Source organism: Phoenix dactylifera, unplaced genomic scaffold, assembly GCF_009389715.1.
Source record: "Phoenix dactylifera cultivar Barhee BC4 unplaced genomic scaffold, palm_55x_up_171113_PBpolish2nd_filt_p 001786F, whole genome shotgun sequence".
NCBI lineage: Eukaryota > Viridiplantae > Streptophyta > Magnoliopsida > Arecales > Arecaceae > Phoenix > Phoenix dactylifera.
In genome coordinates, this window is record NW_024069083.1 from 12,495 (window position 1) to 35,646 (window position 23,152).

General features: G+C 42.1%; 2 protein-coding genes across 3 annotated transcripts; one reads left to right on the forward strand and one right to left on the reverse strand.

Annotated features, from left to right (window-relative positions):
* The first annotated feature begins 7,291 nt into the window (after positions 1–7,291).
* LOC103697221 (neurofilament medium polypeptide) lies at positions 7,292–9,183 on the forward strand. The gene is made up of 2 exons (XM_008779039.2): positions 7,292–8,202; positions 8,275–9,183. The coding sequence occupies exons 1-2, from the start codon at positions 7,362–7,364 to the stop codon at positions 8,754–8,756; spliced, it is 1,323 nt and encodes a 440-aa protein (XP_008777261.1). The 5' UTR covers positions 7,292–7,361; the 3' UTR covers positions 8,757–9,183.
* Positions 9,184–18,267: 9,084 nt separating this feature from the next.
* LOC103697220 (transcription factor PHYTOCHROME INTERACTING FACTOR-LIKE 15-like) lies at positions 18,268–22,383 on the reverse strand. 2 transcript variants are annotated; one of them, XM_026801168.2, is made up of 7 exons: positions 21,313–22,383; positions 19,989–21,135; positions 19,801–19,902; positions 19,631–19,696; positions 19,463–19,528; positions 18,863–19,366; positions 18,268–18,698 (listed from the first exon to the last, which is right to left on the reverse strand). In XM_026801168.2, exons 1-7 carry the CDS (start codon positions 21,405–21,407, stop codon positions 18,696–18,698), a joined length of 1,983 nt encoding a protein of 660 aa, XP_026656969.2. In that variant the 5' UTR covers positions 21,408–22,383; the 3' UTR covers positions 18,268–18,695. The 2 variants fall into 2 exon arrangements, with proteins under 2 accessions (XP_026656969.2, XP_008777260.2); XM_008779038.3 differs by having other exon boundaries at positions 18,268–18,702; positions 21,313–22,375.
* Between the last annotated feature and the right edge of the window lie 769 nt (positions 22,384–23,152).

Below are 23,152 nucleotides of genomic sequence, written 5' to 3' on the forward strand. Positions count from 1 at the left end.
TCAAGCTCGGGCAGCCATTTGATTTGGAAGTTCATCCATCAAATCATCTTGTTGTCATTTGATGTTGTAGGGATAGTACTGATCGTCATAGTAGGGATTATCATAGTAACAATCATAATAGTAGGAATCATTATAGTAGGGATCATAATAGTAGGAACATCTTCTTCTTGTACTTATGTGGATCGATTTGATGCCAATTGATGCAGAACAGAGGTGGGATGGTCGCTTTAATACCAATTGACATAGAACGGAGGTGGGATGGCCACTCTGATACCAAGTAACGCAGTCAGGGATGGGTTTATGTGATGGACTTGGACGGAAGGGCTGATCTTTACTTTCTCTTTTTGTTTTTTTCAAGTGGTGGTTAAGGTTTTGATTGATGGAAGGATGAAAGAAGAAGAAGATGATGATGATGAAGAGATTGGGTTTTATGGATGGTAGCCAAGTTAAGAAAATGGTGAATAGTTGAACTAGGGCTAGAGTTAGGGCGGGGTGATGATGGATGCAGAAAAAATGTAAGGAAGATAACTACGTCTTGATTGAAAGAGTCTCACCTTCGCTCAAGAACCCAGGGTTGGCATAAAGAAGGAGAAGGAGTCTCACCTTTCCAACTTCTACCGATGAAGAACCTCGGCGTCTCACCAAGGGTTTCAAGGCGTCTCACTTAGGAAGAAGAAACATTTGGAGTCTCACCAAAGGAGGAAGAAGAAGCCTCACGCCTCTCAATTTTAAGAGCAATTGACAATCAAAATTAATTCTCTAATTTTATTCTTCAACCTCCCCTTTATATAGAGTAAGAAGTTGAAAAAATATGGACTCTTACAACCAAAATTTTAGGAGTCCAATTAAACATGAACTCTTTTAAATCAAATCAACTAACGAAATCAGCTGACGATGTTAACTGATGAAATCAGCTGATGAAATCAACTGACGAAATCTACTAAACCAACTAAGACTCCCAAATAACTAGGACTTTTTAAAAATACATGGACTAAGAGTCCAAATAAGCTAGGACTCTTTCAAACAACACATGTACTCAATAAACAAGACTCTAAACAATCTAGGACTCTTGGACTGCAAATAAACTAGGACTTCTAGAACAACTCAAATTTGACCAAGTCAATTCCTCATCTCTCGCTTACATGACGTGGACGCTTTGATGCCACTTGGCATTCAATTACATGGACACAATTATCAAACACAAATTAGCAAATTACAAACCTAAATTAAGGATCTAATGTAACTAGGTGCCGAAAATATTGGACCCACTGTAATTCGGGCACATCCAAGCGACGATCCAAATACGACGCATATCTAGGATGACTCGGGCTCTTGCTCCTGCATCAATTTGTGCTGGACAACAGTGAACAGTTCATTAATAATGCTAACCCCATCTTACTTAACCATGCTGTGTTGGGTTGAACAGAACTTCCATGTGAACTTTTGTCATCTTAAGCTAATGATATCATTTATTGATATTGCTTAATGAGCACGCAAAATCTAGCACAAAATAAGAAAATTGCCTATCCTGTTAAATGGAGCTTTAAATTGCTAGTACTTAAGCAAATGGATTACTCAATATGGGATAGCAAGCTGGTTCTCTGATGAGCTGAAGTTCCATCATTTGTTTTTTTGATTTTTTTTCTGCTTTATATTTCTGCAACTACTTTTGTTTCTTTTATATTGTCACACTTTAATCTAATCTCTGTTTGCTGCTGTATCTCTTTCTTTTCTTCTGCTGTAATCACCTTTGCTCTTCAATAAAAGCCAGATGGATGCTTTACCAGCCTCCTTTATTATCAAAAAAAAAAATATCATTTATTGATGTGCAACAAAATTTATTATAGTTAATACCGTACTAAATAAATAAAGGCTTTAGCGTAAATTCTAATCCAGGATTTTGATGTGTCTTAACCAAATTTATTATCTTAATATATTCCCCCAAGACATTATAGTCATCTTGCCTGTCAACCCTCAAACAACTGACATCCTCCCCTATATCCTTACATTTTTTCTATACATTTTGTTATTTGATTATATATCAAAAGTGATCCAAAAATTGACGACTCCTAATGTTTAGTCCCAGGGTATGACCTCACGAGTCACTGACTTGACAACGAAGACAATGAAGGCTCAGGAAAACAATGGATGGTGGTGGAGGCCTGCTTGAGTTATCTTCAATGTTGATCTGCCAATACTTTAAAAAAATCATTTTATAACATTAAGCTTGTTATTTTATTGTAACTTTAGGCTTCTATATAACATTAAGCTTGTCATTTTATTGTAACTTTAGGCTTCTACACCATAGCAGGAGTGCACAGGGGCATATGTTTTAATTATGGAAAGGATCAGAGATTTTTCTCTCCCTGAATTAAAAACTTGGCAACTTCTAAAAGTTTTCATGCCTTTACAGGGATGTTTGACAATTTTTTTCACTCCTTTCAAATATGCAAAATGTTAACTAGCTAATTTCAAGCAGCTAGTCGTATTACTTAAGCTATTTCTGTTATAGTAAGTCTGTGGATTCGAACATTTTCACTAGAAGCCCCGAATTTGTTGAATTACAAAAGAATTGTCTAATGCAATATAAATCTCTGCCAAAAAAAAAAAAAAAACAGCTACGGTTACATTTGTCTCCCCCCTCCCTCCTCTTGCGGCGCAAAAAAAAAAAAAAAAAAAAAAAAAGAAAGAAAAGAAAAAGAGGAAAAGAATTTCAGCTTTAGTTGTGGCTTCTGATTTATTAAGTGTGCCTTCATTTTTGATCCGCCCCACTTTATGATTCAGTTCCACATATTTTGAAATAAAAAATAATTAGCAATTTTTTGTGAGATCCATGGCAGCATTACAGACCCTGTGTGTGTGTGTTTGTGTGTGTGTATATATATATATATATATATATATATATATATATATATATATATATATATATATATATATATATATATATATATATAGTGTGTCCTGTGTCGGCTTGGGGAAGTATGAAATAGATGTATTGGGATTAGAGTTTTGTTGAGAGGTCACTTTATTCTTTTACTCCATCGATTATAGTGATTTTTTTTTTTCCATCCTCTTGTAGCCAACCCAGATAAATTTGTGCTGTATTTTCTTTCTTTCTATCTTCTAAATTTTTTTTGTTCTTCCATCTAAATATGTCACAGATTTTGAGATAATTAAAAATCTCCGCATTCAGTTTCCCTCTCTTTCTCTTAAATAATAATAATAATAAAAAAAAAAGGAGACAACTGAAGGCCTCAACTTGCATCACAAAAAGCAATCAAAAGCACATAGGAGTTGGTAAACTTGCATTGTACCCAAGAGGACTACATTGCTTGTTTGTCACAACACACCAGCAAGAGTCTGAAAGTAGTGGAGGAATTGGAAAAATGGTGCCAAGGGGCCATCAAAAAGTGAAAGCTCCTTCCATCTTCTGCAAAGACCAGGAACATGTCCCACGGCAACCCCAAGGGATCAACTTAAAGAACCCCCAAGAAACCTCAATATGTGCAAGCACATGCCCAATCACCATATGCCATGTGTCCCACCTCACTCAAAGTGCAAATGGCCCGTAAGGTGGTCATGCCACGACCGTCTCACGTCGTGAAAACCAAAGGAAAGCTTGTATTTTAATATTATTTTTGGGAATTTATAATTACACCCCATTTTAAGAAACGTGCGGTCCTGGTGCGTTCCCTCTGTTTCAATCTCTCTCTCTCTCTCTCTCTCTCTCTCTCTCCCCCCCCCAACGTGCATTCCCTCTGTTTCAATCTCTCTCTCTCTCTCTCCCCAACGTGCCTTAGGAAAAGGACGCAGAGGGAGTGCAGATTGCCTAAAAAGTGTTCAAATCGCCGCTTTTACTAGAAGCTTAAGATTATTAAATAAAATAAATTTATGTATATATTTAAATTTATTTATACTCTTTTTTACATATAAATCGAATTTTTTGATCCAATATGTAAATTTTTTTAATAATAAAATTAAAGAATACGAAGATAGGATTCAAACTCAGAACAGAACGTTCTGATACCATGTTGAAATCATCACTTGCTTCAAAAATTTAAATTAGTAGGTTGAGATACATTTATTTATATATTTAAATTTTTTTTTTATATATGTGGGCCGAATTTTCTGGCTTAATATGTGAAATTTTTTTATAATAAAGTTAAAAAGTACGGAATAAGATTTGTACTCAAAACGTTTGCTCTGGTATTAAATAAATAAATAAATAAAATAAAAAAAGGGTGTTCATGTGAACTCTTCATTTTTTTTTTGCCTGGTCCTTATTTTTACTTCTTTGGTGGTATCATGTGTTCGTGTGCCTGAGCTGATGCCAGCTCATGTTCTCTTGCTGATCGAGCTTGTGGATTGCTGCATCCGCTGCGAGCTCTGGTTCTTCTCCTCTTTGCCACCTCGCCTCTTCTCCAAGCTAAAGGAGAGGGCTCGCCTGGGGTAGCTCATCCTGAATCCATGGCCTCTGAGGCTTTGCCAACAGATCAAACAACTGATGGGGTATTCTTCCTGTCTTTTTTCTCCTTCCTTTATTCCATTTTCCTTTCTATCTGGTGTTTATCTTTCTTGGCTGCCACCACCTGTAAAAGTACTGATGAAACTTAAAAAAATGGAAATATCCCATTCTTTTCTTTTCATTTCATTTTTTTGGTGCTCTCCCTGCTAGGACGAGGAATTTGGAGCAAGACACACCTGAAAATTTTCAATTATAACACCTTTTTCATGTTCCTTTTCCACTTGGTATTGTGGGTACAGATTGTTTTAGGCAACAGAAGCAGTTCTAGCATTCATGCATCATGTGGGAAGGATCAAGTGTAAGCGAACTGATAGGAGGATTTGATCAATCATTTTCTTCTTCTATTTGTATTTTTCTTGTTTTTGTAAGCCAGTGCTGAAGATTTTGTCAAAAAAAAAAAGAAAAAAAAGAGAGAGAATTTTTTTTTTTTTTTTTTTTTTTTTGAGAATTGGAAAGGAGGCATCAAGACCTCCTCCCCAGCTTTATCAAGCTTTTTTTCGTTTTTTTTTTTTAAGTCCTTTGAGTTTTGCATTAAACTGAAGATTTTAGTGGGCTGAGACCTTCTCTAATTCTGGTATTCATGAATCATGAAAATAAGTTTATTTTGTTAAGAAAAACGATTAAGACTCTGTATTTTCTAAGTACGAAGAGCATTAGCTCTTAAGATTTGCTGTTAGGTGATTCTTCTTCTATATTCACAAGACTAGCCAGTAAGTATACCCCTTAGAACTGATATGGATCCAAGACTATACATATTATCATGGATACTAAGAACTTTGTTGATCTTGGCTCTCTTGGCCCTGATTGAGTTGTCCATTGTCAAGATTCATTAATCTTTGGGAGAATTTGGTAGCTCCATCCAATGGATGTTAAATAAATAGCTAGTTTTCATTTCCCTATCATGTTTAAGTCATGTGATTTGTCATGGAAAAAGAAATTCTCAGAGTTAAAACACCTTACTTTTGGTTCTGTCACTCACAATTATAAATTCATGACATGTACTGTCTTCTTTCACTTCCGGATATAAGAATGACCATATAGAGCTACCAGATCATCTGGTGTAGGATTTTTTTTTTGTTTTTTTGTTTTTTTTTACCAAGAAGTGGGATGCAACCTATAAATGTCAGATTTCGTCACACATCTTGTGCTCATGGAAAATTAGTTCAACCTGTTCTGAATTTAATTTGAATATCTTATAATGTACTTCACATATAAACTTGTTTTAGTGTACCTGATTAGGAAGGAAATCAAATCCTTGTAAAATATCTTGTTGAATGATTGTTTTAACATTACTGTTTGGTCTTAGAATCTTCAAAAGAAAGAAAGAGTCTAGTTGATACACTTAATGAAAATTCTCAGTTATGTATTATTAGCCTTGTGATCTTGTAGTGAGATGTGTTCACTTAGGCATAGCAAGAGTATGGAAGGTATATGATAAATTCAGGAAAACAAAATTAAGTCTGCTAAATTTTTGACTAGCTTGACTTCTTTCCAACTGACAAAAACCTTTTGATGATTGAATGTTGTATTACCTCCTGTATGTTGTTCTCATATAAATTTGTTCTAATTTACTGTTCCATGTTTGTGTTAGATTTTGAGATGTCTCTTTATCCATCATTGATAACTTCCAATGTAGTAGTTCTAGTTGCATTTGTATCTAAAAAAGCCTTAATTTTGGTGCACATGAAATTATTGGTTCAGCTTTCTTTCTTTTATTTTATAAAAAAACTTTTTGCTATACATACAAGTACATTGTTATTTTCATAACCAACAACAGGATACTTGCTTTCACATTTCTGATCATTTCGTGAACATGCATAAGCATTTATCTGCTTCACTTACCACCAATCTGAGAAATGTAAAGAAAAAGAAAAATATGTATTTATGATATACTTTTTTCCCATAATAATCAATTATTTTGATTCTATACAAGATTCTTGATTTAGATGCATAAGAGAATATCTTTTTTGGATAATCATTGGTTGCTAGCTAACTGGTATAGAACTTGGCATATTGTTGAGGAGAAGAAAGAGATCGACAATATAAAAGATACCAACGGAGAGAATATTTTCCAACCAAAGGAAATTGAAGGTAAGGATGATGAAACAAGGTTCAAAGCGGAGAGTTCAACATATGATGAAATAGATTTAACTGGATCGGAGGAAAAGCTAGAAGGTAAGAGTGATTCCACAGATGAAGTGAGAAAGGAAGAAGAAGATAATGATAAGGCTTCTGGTTCAGATGATTTGATTGTTCATGTTGTGGAAGAGGTAGACAATTCTACAAAGGAAGCTGAAATCTCTGCTCCTTTAGAACAAGCAGCTGAAGTTACTGGGGAAGAATTAATGAATCAACCAGATGCATCTAATTCTCCTGTACCACCAACTGAAGTAGTTGAAAAACCAAAGGAGGATTTTGAGGAATCTTCAATTCAAGAATCAGAATCAGAAGCATCAAAAGGGCAAGCAGTTTCAGAATCAGGGACCGAAAAAGTGAAGATGCAGGAGAAGTTACAGAGTCTTCCACAGTTCCAATTTCAATTTCAGAAGCAGAAAACAATCAAAAGGAGCCACCAATATTGTCTACTGCCAGAGAGCCTGCATCTAAATGCATCGAAGCCCTTGAGACTCAGGAAGGTGAAAAGGCTTCTCAAGATGAAAGCAAGAAGGTTGAGGAGGCTATTGCTTTCGAAAATTTGGGTGTAGTTGTCACAGATGTTGCCAAGCTCCAAGAAGCCGGAAAAGGGGCTGCTGCTCTTGAGGCTACTACTGCACCAGAAAAGACTCATACAAATTCAAATGCTGATGAAGCCGTTGAGGAATCTGCTAAAGAAGAAATGAGGAGTGGTGAAGTTGAAGAGGTGGAGAAAGCAGTGGCAATTGATGCTGGCAAGCCAGTTCCTTCTGCTGTTATAGAACTTGTAGAGGCTGCTGATGCCAGTTCAGTTATCGAAATCACTGAAGATTCCATGAAGCAAGACGCTAAGGTTGAAGAACAGAAGCAGGAAAATATTATTGAAGATAAAGAACCAAATCTAAGAGAGAAAAGTAAAATTGATGCTGCTAGTGAAGCTGCTGAAGTTACATATGAAGGAGAGAAGGTTACTGAAATTATTGAAAAGGTTGAGGAGAAGAAGAATGAGAGCTTGGAAGGTGATGAGGCAAATTTGGTAGAGACCTCCAAATATCTCAATGCTGCTATTGAAGTTTCTGGACTCTCTTCAGAGGAAAGGAGGGTCTCTGAAGGTGCTGAAATGGTTGAGGATAAGGACAAAGACTTACAAGGTAAAGAGGAAATCACCAAAGATCTTGATGCTGCTTCCGTGATCGCAGAGGCTTCATCCCAGGAGGAGAAGTCTTCTGAAGGTTCTGCAATGTTTGAGGAGACAAAGGATGAGGGTTTAAAAGATGAGAAGATATCTCTAGTAGAGACCTCCAAGGATTTTGATGCTGCCTCTGAAGTTGCTGACTTCTCATCCAAGGAAAAGGAGGTCTCTGAAAGTCCTGAAATTGTGGCAGAAAAGAAGGAAGAGAGTTTGGAGAGCGACAAGTCAACATCAGTTGAGACCTCCAAAAGTTTTGATGCTGCTGCTAGCATTGCTGAGGTCTCATCCAAAGATGAGAAAACTTCTATAGCTGCTGAAATGGTCGAGGAGAAGAAGGATGACAGTCTAGAAGGTAAAAAACCAACTTCAGTTGAGACTTCCAAAGATTCCAATGTTTCTGCTAACATTTCTGGAGTCTTGTCAGGGGAGGAGAAAACATCTGGTGGTCCTGAAATGGTTTGGGAGAAGGACGAGGGAGAGAGAGCTCCTGAAAGCACCGAAACAATTAGTGCAAAGAAGAGTGAAGTTTTGGAAAGCGCAAGGAAGACTCTAGGCGAAACTTTTAAAGAGCATGATGTGGAGGAAAAGAATGTTTTCGCTGCATCTGCTGCAGAACGAGTTGGTGATTTAGACGAGGTTGAGAAGGGCAAGGATCTTGCAAAAGATATAGCAGAGACTGGAAAACCTGATGACGGAAACTTAGTTGAACCCTCCAAAGGTGATTCTGCCAAGCAAGAGAACGAGGCCCCCAAACAAGAGGTTCCTAAAGCTTCTCAACGTCATTCAAATAACATAATATCCAAGGTGAAGCATTCGATTGTAAAGGCAAAGAAGGCAGTCCTTGGCAAATCACCTAGTTCAAAGACCATGTCTGCAGGAATCAAAGATGACATTAAAGTGAAATGATAGAGCAGGAGGTTTTTCAGTTTAAAATGGTCGCATCATTTGCCATAGGCTCTTGCATCTTAATATGCTCTAAAGGCCATTCTTGCATCCACTGAATTTGCCTGTGGTGGTGTGCCTCCCACATGGTGCCCAGTGGCGGAGAAAACATGTGAGTAAATAGATGAATAATTAATTTTGGAGGATTCGAACTGATGGGGCCATGCTACTTGCAGGGAAGGATTTACTGAAACTATGCCTCTTAGCTTGATGATAGAAATGATGAATTGTATGGTATCAGCTCATTGTATTGTTTATATTTTTGGATGCAGTGCTTGTGTTTTGCTTGGTTATATTTTCTGAGTGTTTATATATCTTTTGAGATTCATTTTGTTGATTATGTGATGTATTGTTTTGTCTCATAAACAATAATCAACATCTGTTTGATCTATATTTTGTAAGTTATTGTGACGCAACTGCATTGTGGTGATAGCTAAAGATCTCTGAATTTAACATCATGCTAATGGGATAGGATGTGTTCCTTTGATGTAATCATGAGCATGTTGGTTCCCTAAATCCAGGATCATGTCAAAGAATAGAAATAAGTAAATGTATATGTGCAAGTCCACTGACTCAGGAATGAAAGCAATTTCGTAGCACAATTTTGTATTATGTTCATGAATTGATGTTAACCTAGTATGTCGGTATATCCACCTTCATGTTATTATCGCATGCATGTTTCAGCATGCATCCATCAGAATCTTATGCAGCATTACCTTTACAGATCTGTGTAATCCTTAAGTAATTTGTCAGACAAAAGATAGGCATGTAGTCCAACAAAGGGTGCAAGTGATCACCAATTTCCATCTGCAAGTGGTATCAGATAATGGTATTTTCTCTCATCCCCTAATAACTATTTCAATAGAGTGAATTTCATTCCTTGTTCTCGGCACTTTGCTTTATACCGATGAGCCAAAATATCTCCAAGTATAAATCAGAAAAAAGAAAACTGAAGTGCAATAAATTAGACAAGAACATGATTACAAGGCTTGTTTGTGAATTCTATTTTTTTATTTTTTTAATGATAAAAAGTATAGGGAGATGCTCTAATATTCTTTCAGATATATGCAAGTTGATAAAAATGAAGCTTATATTTTTTGAGATACATTAATTCTTGAAACGGAGGATCGTTGACTCAATAGGGCCAAGAGAGATGCATAATTTCTGCATATGGAGGAGAGAGAAGAGCTTGAAGTTAGTGTGAGGTGCATAATTTTTTCTAATTTTCTTGGCTGTACTCATTTATATTTAGTGTGAGATGCTGTTGTACCCAAAAAGAGCTTGAGTGGCTAAAGCAGAGACGAGGTCAACTTTAGGAAGAATATATGATGAGGAATTTATCTTACGATAGAATTTACTTTAGTGGATTGAGGACACTAAACACAAGACTTCATGCTGACCATTGATTGCAGAACAATTGGAAGTGAGTGTTCACTACCTATGTGTGGATGTTAAAAGTTTGATCGAGGTATGCTTACAAACCTAGCTGCACCTACACCAGCCATAAGATATCTGCAAAATTCCTGTATTACTGTAAGCAAAGAATGTTTTAGAGATTTCTTCAATTGATGAGCAAGAAATATGATGAATTTCCTATTCTGATTTAATCTATTGTCTATTGTTGACCGTGTAGAGTGCCACCATTTCTAGTTAAATTCGGGTCCTCACCACTGAGGAGTGAGGTGCCACAGGCTGAGATAAATTTTATTAAATTTTGTTATGCTGCATGGAATTTATTAATTTAAGGCATCTAATGCGAATGTCTGATTGTGTTTTGAGAGGTAGCAATTTTGAAGTAATTTAGCAATTTCTTTCTTATGCGGCTAAGCAACCAACCCGAGCTTATTCAATTGTTGATGATGGATGAACTAGACTTCATTACGGGCACCGGCGATTTGAAAGATTGATTTATTATTGGTTTCAAAAAAGCTAGGACAGATCTCAAAAAAGATTGATTGGGCACCACCTATATATTCCTTTCACTAATGCCCGTAAAGATGAACCTAATGCTTTGCCAACCATTACAGTAAGATTCTAAGCTTATTGTAACCAAGGTCATCTTGACATCTGCTCTTTACCTTGGAATAGTTCTTAGTTGGATCATGCACCTACTCCGAATAACACATTTACCACATAGCATATTATCTCGTGCTCCGATATTGGTTTTGTTTCTAAAGTCTTTTTCCTCTTCCCTTTTTTTCTGAGATGGAAGATAAAATTCAACTAGCTTTATTTGGGCTATTTGGTTTTATAAAAATAAATGAAAGAATCTAAAAGGAAATGTTGTAGGAGGCAAAGTAGCTCAAAGTATATTTAAGGAAAGTCATTAGCAAATTCTGAAGAGATGACAAAATTGCTTTTGTGCAACAGGTAGAGACAAAGTTAGGTGTAAAGTATCAACATGTAATTATTATCAAGTAGACTAACATCTAAGGCCAATATAGTTTCATTTTAAGAAGAGGATAGCCTCTCTTATCATTTGCAGAAAGGATCACACTTATGTGAGGACCCGTGCAAGCTTGTGTTTAGTCTCACATTAGTTATTCGCTGGATAGATCTTAGGTACTTATACGAAATTAAGAAACCTAAATAATATCTTCCGGCTAGCCATTTTGGATTAGGTCTTAGATTATTACAAATGGTATCAGAGCGTACTCGGTTCGTAACCTATGTGGACTAAGAAATAGTGCAGCACGAATCCATTGAGGCTGACCACGGGCCGATCGTGATGTTTGTGTTTAGATTTGAATAAATTTGAACCCTTAGCCTGACGAAGACGTTAGGGTTTAAACGATGGAAGTATGTGAGTATCCGTGCGGGCGTGTGTTTAGTCCCACTCGATTATTCGCTAGGTAGATTTTGGGTACTTATACAAGATCAAGGAGCCTAAATAATATCTTTGAACTAGCCATTTTGGGTGAGGTCCTGAATTTTTACAACTTACATTAATTAAGAAAGAAATTTTTTTTCTTAATTAGATGAACTTGAATCTGTGTTCTCTCCGTGCATTCATCCAAGTTCTTCATCCGCATCCCTGCCACAACAGTGTGTCATCCGTCACCTCTCGTGGAGAGAACTGAGTCTCTATGCAATTCCCAATGGAGAAGCAAATAATTGTATGATTATAACTCCAATCACTAGGGCAACATAGGTTTTTCATTGGCACATCTCTCTAGATCTTGTTAGCCTTGATTTGTGATAATTGGCTTAAACTATAGGATGACCTAATTACCTAACATGACAAGGCAAATATATGGCACCCGTTAGAGGCATCGAAGGCATCCTTGACCCTACTTGATGGGTGAGAGATCGAAAAGCAGCAGCTGACAGGTCGGGCAAAGTGGGTGCAAATGGACTGATGATTACCAGAATTATTCAAGAAGGCAGGGGTAAGAAGACACAGGACAAGTATTATTGTTAACAATATCCTTCTCGCTGGACTTCATGTTCCTGCTAGATGCTTAAAGTTGGGAATGGTATGCTTGAAAGATCATCTCAAAGTCCAACGACAACCAAAGGAACGAGGTGGTGCCGAGGGTGATAAGGTGCAGCGGAGGTGATTGCAATGATGACGATGACAGCAACAATAGGTGATGGCGGAGAGAAAGCACCAAAGATCCAGAGGAAATGACAAACAATGATAGTCGTGGTATAGTGGAAATTAGAATGACATAATAGTAGCAGTGGTGGTGACGATGGTGGAGATGTTGACGCAGCGACAGTGGCAACAGCGGTATAGCAGCGGCGGCGGTAACAGTGATAGTGGCCTTAGCGATGATGGGGATCATGTTGTTAATGATGGTAAAAGTAAGTGTCTTTTATTTTGTAAATTCTTACTTTTATTTTTTTTAAAATAATGAAGTAACTTTTCAATAAAAAAAATCAAAATAATAGTACCAAATATATTTTTATCTGAGTTTATGTAGTTTTATTTTTAAAAATAAAAAAAAGAAATAAAAATGATGCCAGACAGATATAGTTACTTTTTTAAAAAAAATAAATAAACATTAACAGCATTTTCCGATGCTTACCTACCAGCCTCCTAGAAGTGAAAGTCAACACCAGCAATCTAGTTACACCGCACTTATCCATTCTGAAGGGGAAAAAATGGACATAAGCAATAAGCCTTATCCTATTTATTTGTGGCTAGGTTCACGGCTCCAATGTTACCGGTGGATCTTATCTTATCTATCCTTCAAAATGGAATCGATCTTTAAATTGGTTCTTGTTGCTGGAAATTGGACCCGGAGACGGCCGTCGGCTGAGAGGGTGGAGCTCCAGTGAGAACTGACGGGCCGCGATCCGTCAGCGGGCGGCGTCCTCCGTAGGGCCTGCAAAAAAAGCCGGTGGCCGGGGTTTCCGGCGCCGGCCCTCCGATGCCTAAGTTAGAGGGGGCAAAGATATATGGAGGAAAATATGTCCAGAGTTTCAGTATCCAGCCCCCTCTAAGGTGGGAGGGTTCTCCTTTTATAGAGGGGCATTGGATTACCTGTGATGTGACGGGGTAGAGTTTACCGTATGATTGAGCATGTCGGCTGAATCAATGCAGGATCGTGTGCATTAATGTCTTATCGTAGGAGGTTAGGCCGGGGCCAGGAGTTGTCACGGCTGATCAGAGGCAGCCGAGCTAATTTGCCGTGAAGGGCTTGAGATCCGTAGACAACAGGAGCCATGCGCATTAATTGTTGAGTAAGCCGGAGGTCTGCAGAGACCATGCGCATTAATTGTTGAGTAAGCCGGAGGTCTGCAAAGACCATGCGCATTAATTGTTGAGTAAGCCGGAGGTCTGCAGAGACCATGCGCATTAATTGTTGAGTAAGCAGTGGCAGGGGATGGTCTCTGGTCGAGCCGCAGAAGGATGTGATCGCGGCGAGTGGATGGCGAGGTCAAGCTTCTGAGGTCGGAAGTTCCCAGGTCGGGCGTTTCGAGGTCGAGAGCTTCTAAGTCGGGCGCCTGGTCGGGCGTCAGGTCGGTCGTCCGAAGTCGGGTGCCATGTTTGTCGTCCGAGGTCGGTCGTCCGAGGTCGGGCGCTTGGTCGGGCGTCCGAGGTGGGGTGCTTCCGATCACGCGTTGACGACGCGTTCACGTGCTTTGGGGGGAGTCGTATTTCCCTCAACACTACCCCCTGACTTTCGAGTTCGAGCTGCTCGCGAGCTCGGACGTGGGAAGTAGTTGCTTTTATTGCAGTGGTGGGGGCCAGGGAGACTTAAATTATGTTGGCGCTCCACGCGCTTCGGGGTGCTTTTAATGAGGGGAGAGGGGGCGATGCCCTTTCGTCCTTCGAGGCCGTTTCGTGTAGTGAGCTTATGATGGGGCTCCGAGATCCGACGGGATAGCGCCTCGATTCCATATTCGAGGCACCCGTCCAGAATAAATGCGCTACTTCGGCTTTCGAGGCCGACACGTGGCGCAATCCGGACGGGAGGCGGGTTCTAGCCCTGCCGATCTGGGCCGTCGGAAGGGTCTATATAAACCCCTCAATCTGGCCCTAAAAAGGCCTCGCTTGGCTGCTTCTCTCTCTTTTGCCGTTTCTATTCTCCCGTTCTTCTTTCTCAGCTGTGTCAGAGCCCCCCCGGCGGTGCCCCAGAGCGATTCCCGGTGATCCCCCTCGTAGGTCACCTCCCCACATTGGTTAGGGGTTCTCTTTCCTCTTCTTTGTTTCTTCCTCGTCTTTTCTTCCCTTTTTCTCTTCTTTTTCTTCTTTCTAAAATGAGTTCTGGTCCGAACGAAGTCGGGTCCAACCTGTTGGGAGAGGAACTGGAGCTGGTTTATACCCGGTTCTTTTTTCGGCCCGGGTTTCATCTCGAACCTGCGGGGCCGGAGGATAGGGTGACGCGACCACCTCCAGGTCGGATTGGAGTGCATGTTGAGACACTCTGGGCCGGCCTGCGGTTTCCCCTCCACGAGTTCGTGGATGAATTGCTGGTGGAGTACCAACTCGTCCCAGCACAGCTCGCTCCGAACTCGTGGAGGACTATTATCGGATTTTTGTCCCTTTGCCTTGCGCATGGGATCCCGATTTTGATGAGCGTCTTCCGCCGGTGTTTCTTGTTGAAGACGAACCCGGCGGACGGAGAGTGGATATACTTCGCCTTTCGGGGAGGTATGTCACTCTTCCGAGGTGCCCCATCCTCGATCCACGAGTGGAAGGGAAAATTTTTCTTTCTTGCGTCCGAGGCGTCGTGGGGATTTGACCCGAGGTGGGGGCGTCCTGGGCTGAAGGCAGGCGGACTACAAGGAAGTCCGTCCTCACGGTGCTTTCTCGGGGGGCGAGCCCAACTGTGACAAGAAAACTGATCTCACCCTCAACCGGGACCGAGTCCCCGGTAAATCCGACTAGTGGAGCGTTTATTCTCCGAACCTGGTTTTCTGTCAACCCCATTTTTTGATAGGCATGGTAGTACAAAACATTTGCCGAGCTTCCATTATCAACCAAGACGCGCTTTACATCAAATTTATTTACAATCATAGAGATGACCACAGCGTCATCGTGAGGGGTTTCAACTCCTTCCAAGTTCTCGTCCGAGAACGAGATGGCTTCAGAAGTGCACAGGCACTTTGGGGGAACCCCTTCTTCGGCTGGCTCTTCAGCCGAGCTTCCTCCTCCAATGACATTGATGGTGCCGGCGATGGGCCCGTTGTCATTTGAATTTTCGGGCATCACGGCATTTTCCACTGGCCTCCTTTCCTCACGTCGGTTCCTCATAAACTGATTAAGTACCCCGCGGCGGATAAGTGCCTCGATCTCGTCTCGGAGCTGGAAACAATCCTCCGTGTCATGGCCGTGGTCCCGGTGGAAGCGGCAATACTTCCTAGGGTTGCGCGGGACTCCTACATTCCGCATTGGGGGCGGGGGCCGGAAGAAGTTCGACCTTCGATCTCCATTAGGATCTCGGTCCGAGGTGCGTTGATGGGAGTGTAGTTCTCGTACCTCCCCAAGTGGATTCGAGGTCATGACAAGGACCTCGGTCGAGCCGGGGACCTTGGTCGAAGCCGCCCCTGCTGTCGAGGCGGGCTCCTCAGTTGAGGCAGGTTCCTATCCCGGCGGGGAGATCGGTTTCTCGGGCGGCCGCGCTCCTCGCGGCGCTTCCTTGGCTTCTTTGAGGCTGGCTCGGTCGCGCCCCGCCTAGAGGCGATAGCCTCCTCGGCCTTCGCATATTTCCGAGCTCGGGCCAGCATTTCGGTGAAGTCAACGGGGAAGCTCTTCTCGATGGAGAAGAGGAATCTGTAGGAGCGAGCCCCAGTCTTTAATGCCGACATGGCTATTGATTGGTCGAGCTCGCGAATTTCAAGGTTGCAGCGGTAAAGCGGTCGAGGTATTCTCTGAGGGATTCTCCTTCCCTCTGCTTGACATCCAGAAGGGAATCCGATGTTCGCCGTCGGCGCCGGCTGGCAGCGAAGTTGGTGGCGAACTGCCTGCCGAGCTGCTCGAAAGAAGATACCGAGCTCGGCTTCAATCCAGAGAACCAAAGCCAAGCGGTTCCCCGAAGGGTAGCTGGGAAGAACTTGCAGAGCACGGCCTCTGAGGACCCTTAGAGTGCCATGAGGGCTCAGTAACTCTCCAAGTGGTCGAGGGGGTCGGCAGTTCCGTTGTAGGGCCCCATTTGGGGCATTTTGAACCTCGGTGGGACCGGCTCGCCCTCGATCTGGCAGGAAAAGAGGGACTTGGTGGTGAACTCAAAGTCACCCTCGCGCCTCGCCTTCCTGCTATGAAGCGCTTCAATCTGGCGCTCCAGTTTCTCGAACCTTCTTGTCGAGCTCCCCAGCCTGGGGGATTGTCGCAATAGTCTACTCTGACTCGTGGCGATCCGGAGCTGACTCAGCCTCCGAAGGCTGCGGCCTTCTGTCCAGGCTTCTCCCCGGCAGTTCTCTCCGGGGGGACGCTCGTTCTTCATTATTAGCCCTGAAGGAGCCATGAAGATTTTGGCCCTGGGGGATCGGTCCATTTGGAGGAAGCACTGGTTGGACCTGGGCCTGTGGAGGTAGCATAGGTGAGGCTTCCTCACGCCGCAGGCCTTGGACGGCGGCGGCCAAAGCCTGGACCTGCTGCACCAGGATGTTGAACTGTTTCGGTTGGACTTGGGAAACCAGGTCGGCTGGAGGCGGCGAGTTCTGGACGGAGTGTCCAGGACTTGGTGGAAGACACCGGGAAGCATTGGAGGCTCCTTTACTTCTCAACTTCATGGCCACGACTCGGGCCCTTCCTCTAGTGCAAATTGTTGCTGGAAATTGGACCCGGGGGCGGCCGTCGGCTGAGAGGGTGGAGCTCCGGCGAGAACTGGCGGGCGGCGATCCGTCGGCGGACGGCGTCCTCCGTAGGGCCGGCAAAAAAAGCCAGTGGCCGGGGTTTCCGGCGCCGGCCCTCCGATGCCTAAGTCAGAGGGGGCAAAGATATATGGAGGAAAATATGTCCAGAGTTTTAGTGTCCAGCCCCCTCTAAGGTGGGAGGGTTCTTCTTTTATAGAGGGGCATTGGATTACCTGTGATGTGACGGGGCGGAGTTTACTGTATGATTGAGCATGTCGGCTGAATCAATGCAGGATCGTGTGCATTAATGTCTTGCCGTAGGAAGTTAGGCCGGGGCCAAGGAGTTGTCACGGCTGATCAGAGGCAGCCGAGCTAATTTGCCGTGGAGGGCTTGAGATCCGTAGACAGCAGAGACCATGCGCATTAATTGTTGAGTAAGCCGGAGGTCTGCAGAGACCATGCGTATTAATTGTTGAGTAAGCCGGAGGTCTGCAGAGACCATGCGCATTAATTGTTGACGGCTGTGGCAGGGGATGGTCTCTGGTCGAGCCACAGAAGGATGTGATCGCGGCGAGTTGATGGCGAGGTCAAGCTTCTGAGGTCGGGAGCTCCTAGGTCGGGCGTTTCGAGGTCGAGAGCTCCTAAGTCGGGCGCCTGGTCGGGCATCAGGTCGGTTGTCCGAAGTCGGGTGCCATGTTGGTCGTCCGAGGTCGGTCGCCAGGTCGGTCGTCCGAGGTCGGTCGCCGGGTCGGTCGTCCGAGGTCGGGCGCCAGGTCGGGCGTCCGAGGTGGGGTGCTTCCGATCACGCGCTGGCGACGTGTTCACGTGCTTTGGGGGGACTCGTATTTCCCTCAATAGTTCTCATTCGACCTCTCCTAATTTTCTCCCATCACCCTCAACACTTCAACCTCAGGAATCAGGGTTGCATGAAACTGAAATTGCTATTTTTTTTTCTGCATGGCACACCTAGGGTGAAACTTTATAACCATGAATCAAGAAGAAATCAAAAATTGATCTGCATCGATGCATTTTTCAGCGGTAGATACATTGCAACTAGTGATGGCATGGAACATACACATAATGACTGGCATAACTTATAAATTATTGTCATTTTAACTACTAAAAGCAGCTAAGATATAGTTCTGCTGCTGATGATATTTATCCGGATAAGTGCAATCACTGCCTTGTTATTCACAGATTCACTAACCCAAAGGAATTTCGAGAAAGCTTGCATGAAGTAGCAGTGCTCTAAATAAATAATAAATAAAAAAAAGAATTTGATGAAGATTATTCATAGTTACATCAAGTCAGAAATGCTTACAGAGCCATAAACACCTTCTCTAGGTATTTTGAAGTGTCTTTGTATCAAAACAAGAATTTTCACATGGTGGATGACTTCAGAAGTTGTGCCTTCAGAGAAATTTTGCGTGCTTCTCATCTCAATCAGGCAGTGCCACAAATTTGTCAACCGTAGTCTGTATGACTAGAAAATTCAGGATCTTGTACTTGATTAAAGTGCTGACCAAAACCTGAACATTTCTGCACTCACTCCTTGTTTAATCCCACTTTCAGTGATAAAGTTGAGCAATCCATTTTTCCTGGTATGCAACGAATTTGTTACTCATCTTCACCAAAATAGTTGCTAAAATGGTTCCTTCACTTCCTGACAGCAAGAAAGGAGATCAGTTTATTGTGATGGTGTGACCAATTCGACAAGGATACATGGAATCACTTGTCATGTGAACCCAAGGCACTGAACTATTAAAGATAGCAGTAAGTACATTCACTTTGAGAAAACATGGGTCGATGATAAAACTGCAGACCTGATTAGGATTCTGCATCTGTGAGTTGTCGATGTTTGATCTTTGTAATGTATCTATGTTTTGGTGCTGCTGATCCTCAGAAATTGAAGCAGGAGCTGCTTCTGAAGCCGGAATTGCACAAGTCATTGGTGTTGTAATCTCAGGTACTGAGTTTGCCTTAACAGAAAGTCCCGATGAGGATGACCGAGGCATCGATGAAGGGATACCCCGCTCTGGGACTCCAAACATCTGATGTTTGACAGATCCAGGCATGCCATGCAAGCCCAGAGGCCCTGGAATTGAGGGCCAGGGGAACTGAGGTCCATGAAAGGGCGGTGCAGGGATCATTGAGCAACTTGGGGAGCAATTCATGTCATACATTCCCATCCCATAGCCAAATCCCATACCCATTCCCATCCCTACGCCCATTGGCAAAAAACGAGCCATGGCTGGTGCATGCATATGCTGCATACCAGGAGGTAGCAACATTGGAGGCCTGCATAGACCACTATTCATGGACATGATCTGTGTTGAAAAAAGAAGAAAAGAAAATTTTCAGCAATGGGATCACATTGAGAAAAAAACTAAGAAGCAGAACCTTGATGACCAAAAAGCATTTACCTGAACTTGCATCTGAAGCGTCTTAAGATACTCGATGGCCTCTTCAAGCATCGAAGCTTTGTCCGCCTTCAAATTTGTGTGATTCCAAATGAGACAGGCAAATTCATTCATGTCAGATACTTTACTGATAAAACTGTTCATTATTAGCTAAATGAAAAAATGTATCACCTTGTTGCAGTTGGGTATAAGCTCCTGTAGTGCACGCATTTTCTCGTTAATCCTGTCCCTTCGCCTCTGTTAATACAAAACAGAAATTTTACACACCACATTTGAATTAACAATTGAAATCAAAAGATAACAATTAGAATCTGAGAGCACAAGTTGTCTTGTGCACTCACTCTTTCTGATAAATTATGTATTTCTGCAGCGCGACTTCTCTTTGCACTTATCCCTCGCCCCGTTGCAGGTTTTTCTAACTCCACTGACACATCTTCAAAATCCTACATATAAACAATCAATACAAAGAATTTATCAAAATAAGCTCATATGCGAGAAATTTCATAGGATTCTCTTATATCCAACTTACATCACTCTGGTACCCCGATTCGTCTCCTTCGAGGCTTTTCCTCTTTTCTCGTTGTTTTGGATCATTGGACGCTGCTCCTGCACTATTAGCGGAAGACACAGAAGAAGAAGCAACAACTGCTGCAGGAGCCTTTTCAGTTTCTTGCCTTCTTAAGGCCACACTTGCCATGACACTCGAGCTTGCGAGCTGATCAGGCGGTTTACTACAATTATTAGTTAGGATATGTGTACTATTTTTCGTTGAAGCATCTTGTTGCCAAATAGACTCCGAATGCTCGACAGAGATCACCTCTTGGGGAGGCTGAGCAGAGGACTGCACCTCCATCTTGGGAGGACCTGAAGTTGATCTGCCTCCAACCCCAGTAGCACTCTTAAAACCGCTCATGGACTCGATCAATGTCGACTCCACAAGATTGCTATTCGAGGGAGGGGACACCTTCTCATTGCTTCTAGGTCTGTCAGCACCATGGAGATTGGCCTTCGCAGGCATAGCGGGTCTTGAAAAATGGGAGAAATTCAGCATGCTACTACCATTCAGCTGCAGTGGCTTCGGACCTGCAGGATTTTTGGTCTGCAAATGGGTTTTAGCAGCATCACCGATCCCTTTGTCTATCACTCCTGATTTGGAACTTGGAGCTGAACTCTGGCAATGCTGCGACAATTGAAACAATTGGCTAGTCCTAACTCTACGAGGCTCTGAACTTTTACTCTCTGTAAGTGCTTTTGAAGCATGTTGGCCTAAGCCACAGCTTCTGTCGGACGGCATGGGTTTGCTGCAGGTAGAATGAGGATTCAGAGTGGCCCCCATGAATTCATTCAAGAACTCCAAGCAGTAATCGTTCTGGGGAGTATCATCTGCGAGAGGTTCCTCGGTAGGGTCATTGATCCATGGGACCATATCATCATCTTGAGCATTGACACCAATGTGGGCAGAAGGTCCCGATGGCGAGAAGTCACTAACCATTGGGTCCATTGCATAAAACCTCGAAGCCTTCGGACCGATGGCATCTCTTCGATCCTTCTCTTCGACTCCGGTAGCATGGGGAGAAAAACTAGTGGGGAAGGAGCTCTTCCTAGGCCCGCTGGAATGGCTCTGCATCACAACCTGGCCGTTCTCCCACAGTAGCTCAGCAAATTCATGATCAGGCCTTGATTCACAAATCATGAACATAATTTTTCAGAACAAGTATAGAAATCAATGAAACTAAAACTAGGCTATCATATGAAGAATTATATGACATTTCAAAAGCGGCCAAAATGGATAGAAACTGATAGGATCGAACAAATAGTGTAATTGAATCAGAGAATATGACAAGCCAACTTACATGGAGAATAGATCAGATGAGCAGTTGTTCCCTCTTGATTGTGTGGCTTCCGGCTTATCCCTTGCCGTCAGCCGATGGTACTCGGAGAGAGGCATGATAGCTGAAGCTGATGACTTTTTTTCAGTTAGACTCCAGAGATAGAATGGGATTCAGTTGGCCCTTCCATTTGCTGTTTTCTAAGGCTCACTCCTTGGATTACCCAAAGAAGTTGTTTACATTCTCCTCACCAGTTGTTGGACCCAATCTAGTAGCAATGAGAAGCTGCAAACCAGCGAACATCAGTTGAGCTTATCAGCGCCTACTCTAACCGGTGTCGAATATTTCCAACCAAGATCCAATCTTTCTCTGTAAAACGATCCAATCCTTCTCACTTGAACAGTAATTAAACACGAAGTTGGAAGTTTAGATCTTCTCCAACCTTGTGAAATCTCCCAAATCCATCAAAATCCCTCCTCTCTCTTTTTTTTTTTTTTCTGTGTTGTAACGTTCCAATAGGGAATCAAATTCCTGCAGAAGACTTCTAAACCACGATCGAATCCATATCTCTCAGACACCAATAAAGCCAAAAGCTCATTAACTAAAAAAAAACGAAAGTCTAAATCCAGCTCTTCCGCTCCAGGAATCTCTCAATCCCACCACCGAAATCACCAAAAGAAACACAGAAGGAACAGAGTACTCATCTCCCCTGTTCCACACTCTGATGCTTTCACTGCTTTTTATCAGCAGAAATTCCTCTTTAATTGGAACCAGATTGGTCTCCACGCAAACTCAGTAAAAAAGATACAAAATTTTTCTCACAGGCCTTGGCTAATCCACGGATTCAAATACCAGTAGCCGGGGTAGGGAAAGCGGACGCTATGGTTAAAGATCTCAGCTTTCCTACCCTTTTTCTCTTAGCAGGGATGATTGGTCAAGGGAACAATGGCCTAAATTTGTTCCTTGTGACTGAAACTTGCTGAAATAAAAGATGAGGTTCACGGTCTTTATTCCGTGCATTCGACAATTATAAACTCACTAGTAAAACGAAAAATATCGATAAGTACAGTACTCCACTTCTGTCTGTCTCCAGGCAAAGATTTTAGTGAGAGAGGCAGAGCTCGGTAAAGTGCAGTTATCACAGGGGAGGCTCCACTCATAGATGCAAATAAACAACTGCTGGTTTATGGTTAAAAAAAAAACAGTTGTACTCCGTGTACCAGGTTATCGCCTATAGTTGATATGGTGTGTGGCGGTACTTTTATATATCTGTGATTGTGGGTTAGGAAGGGATTGACTCCAGTTAAGATAAGGCTTATTTTAATTCCCCTCACCTTCCCTCAGGGGCTACATTGCTGGAAAGAAGTAAGTTTGGTTGTGCAGCTTTAATTAAGACGCCATTCACACAAATCTAGCAGGTATTCTGGAAGTTTGGCAGCTAATGATAGAGTTACATTAAAGGGAGAGAGAATATGTTCATTCTTTATATCTTGTATCCATGTTTCAACAATATGTACCTCAATATGTGCTAATAAAAAAATTGTATCAAAGAAAGTATTTGGACTAGCATAATAGTAAGATGGTCAATATACTTAACATGCTTCCTCAAAGTTAAGGTCGTAAAGTAAAACTTAGCTTGAGTTTGGGGGATCCCGAAGGCATCCCGGTAGATGTGCTTTAGTGAAAATAATCAACTGAGGTAACTGAAAAGAGAGAAATTCTACCACGAACAATATGTTTGTGTACAAAATAACAATCGTTTTCGATATATTTAGTGTACTCATGAAAAATATCGTTATGAGCAATTTTTTTTTTTTTGGATAAAGGTAAGTGTGTATATATTCAAATTGAAGAAATGACGTAC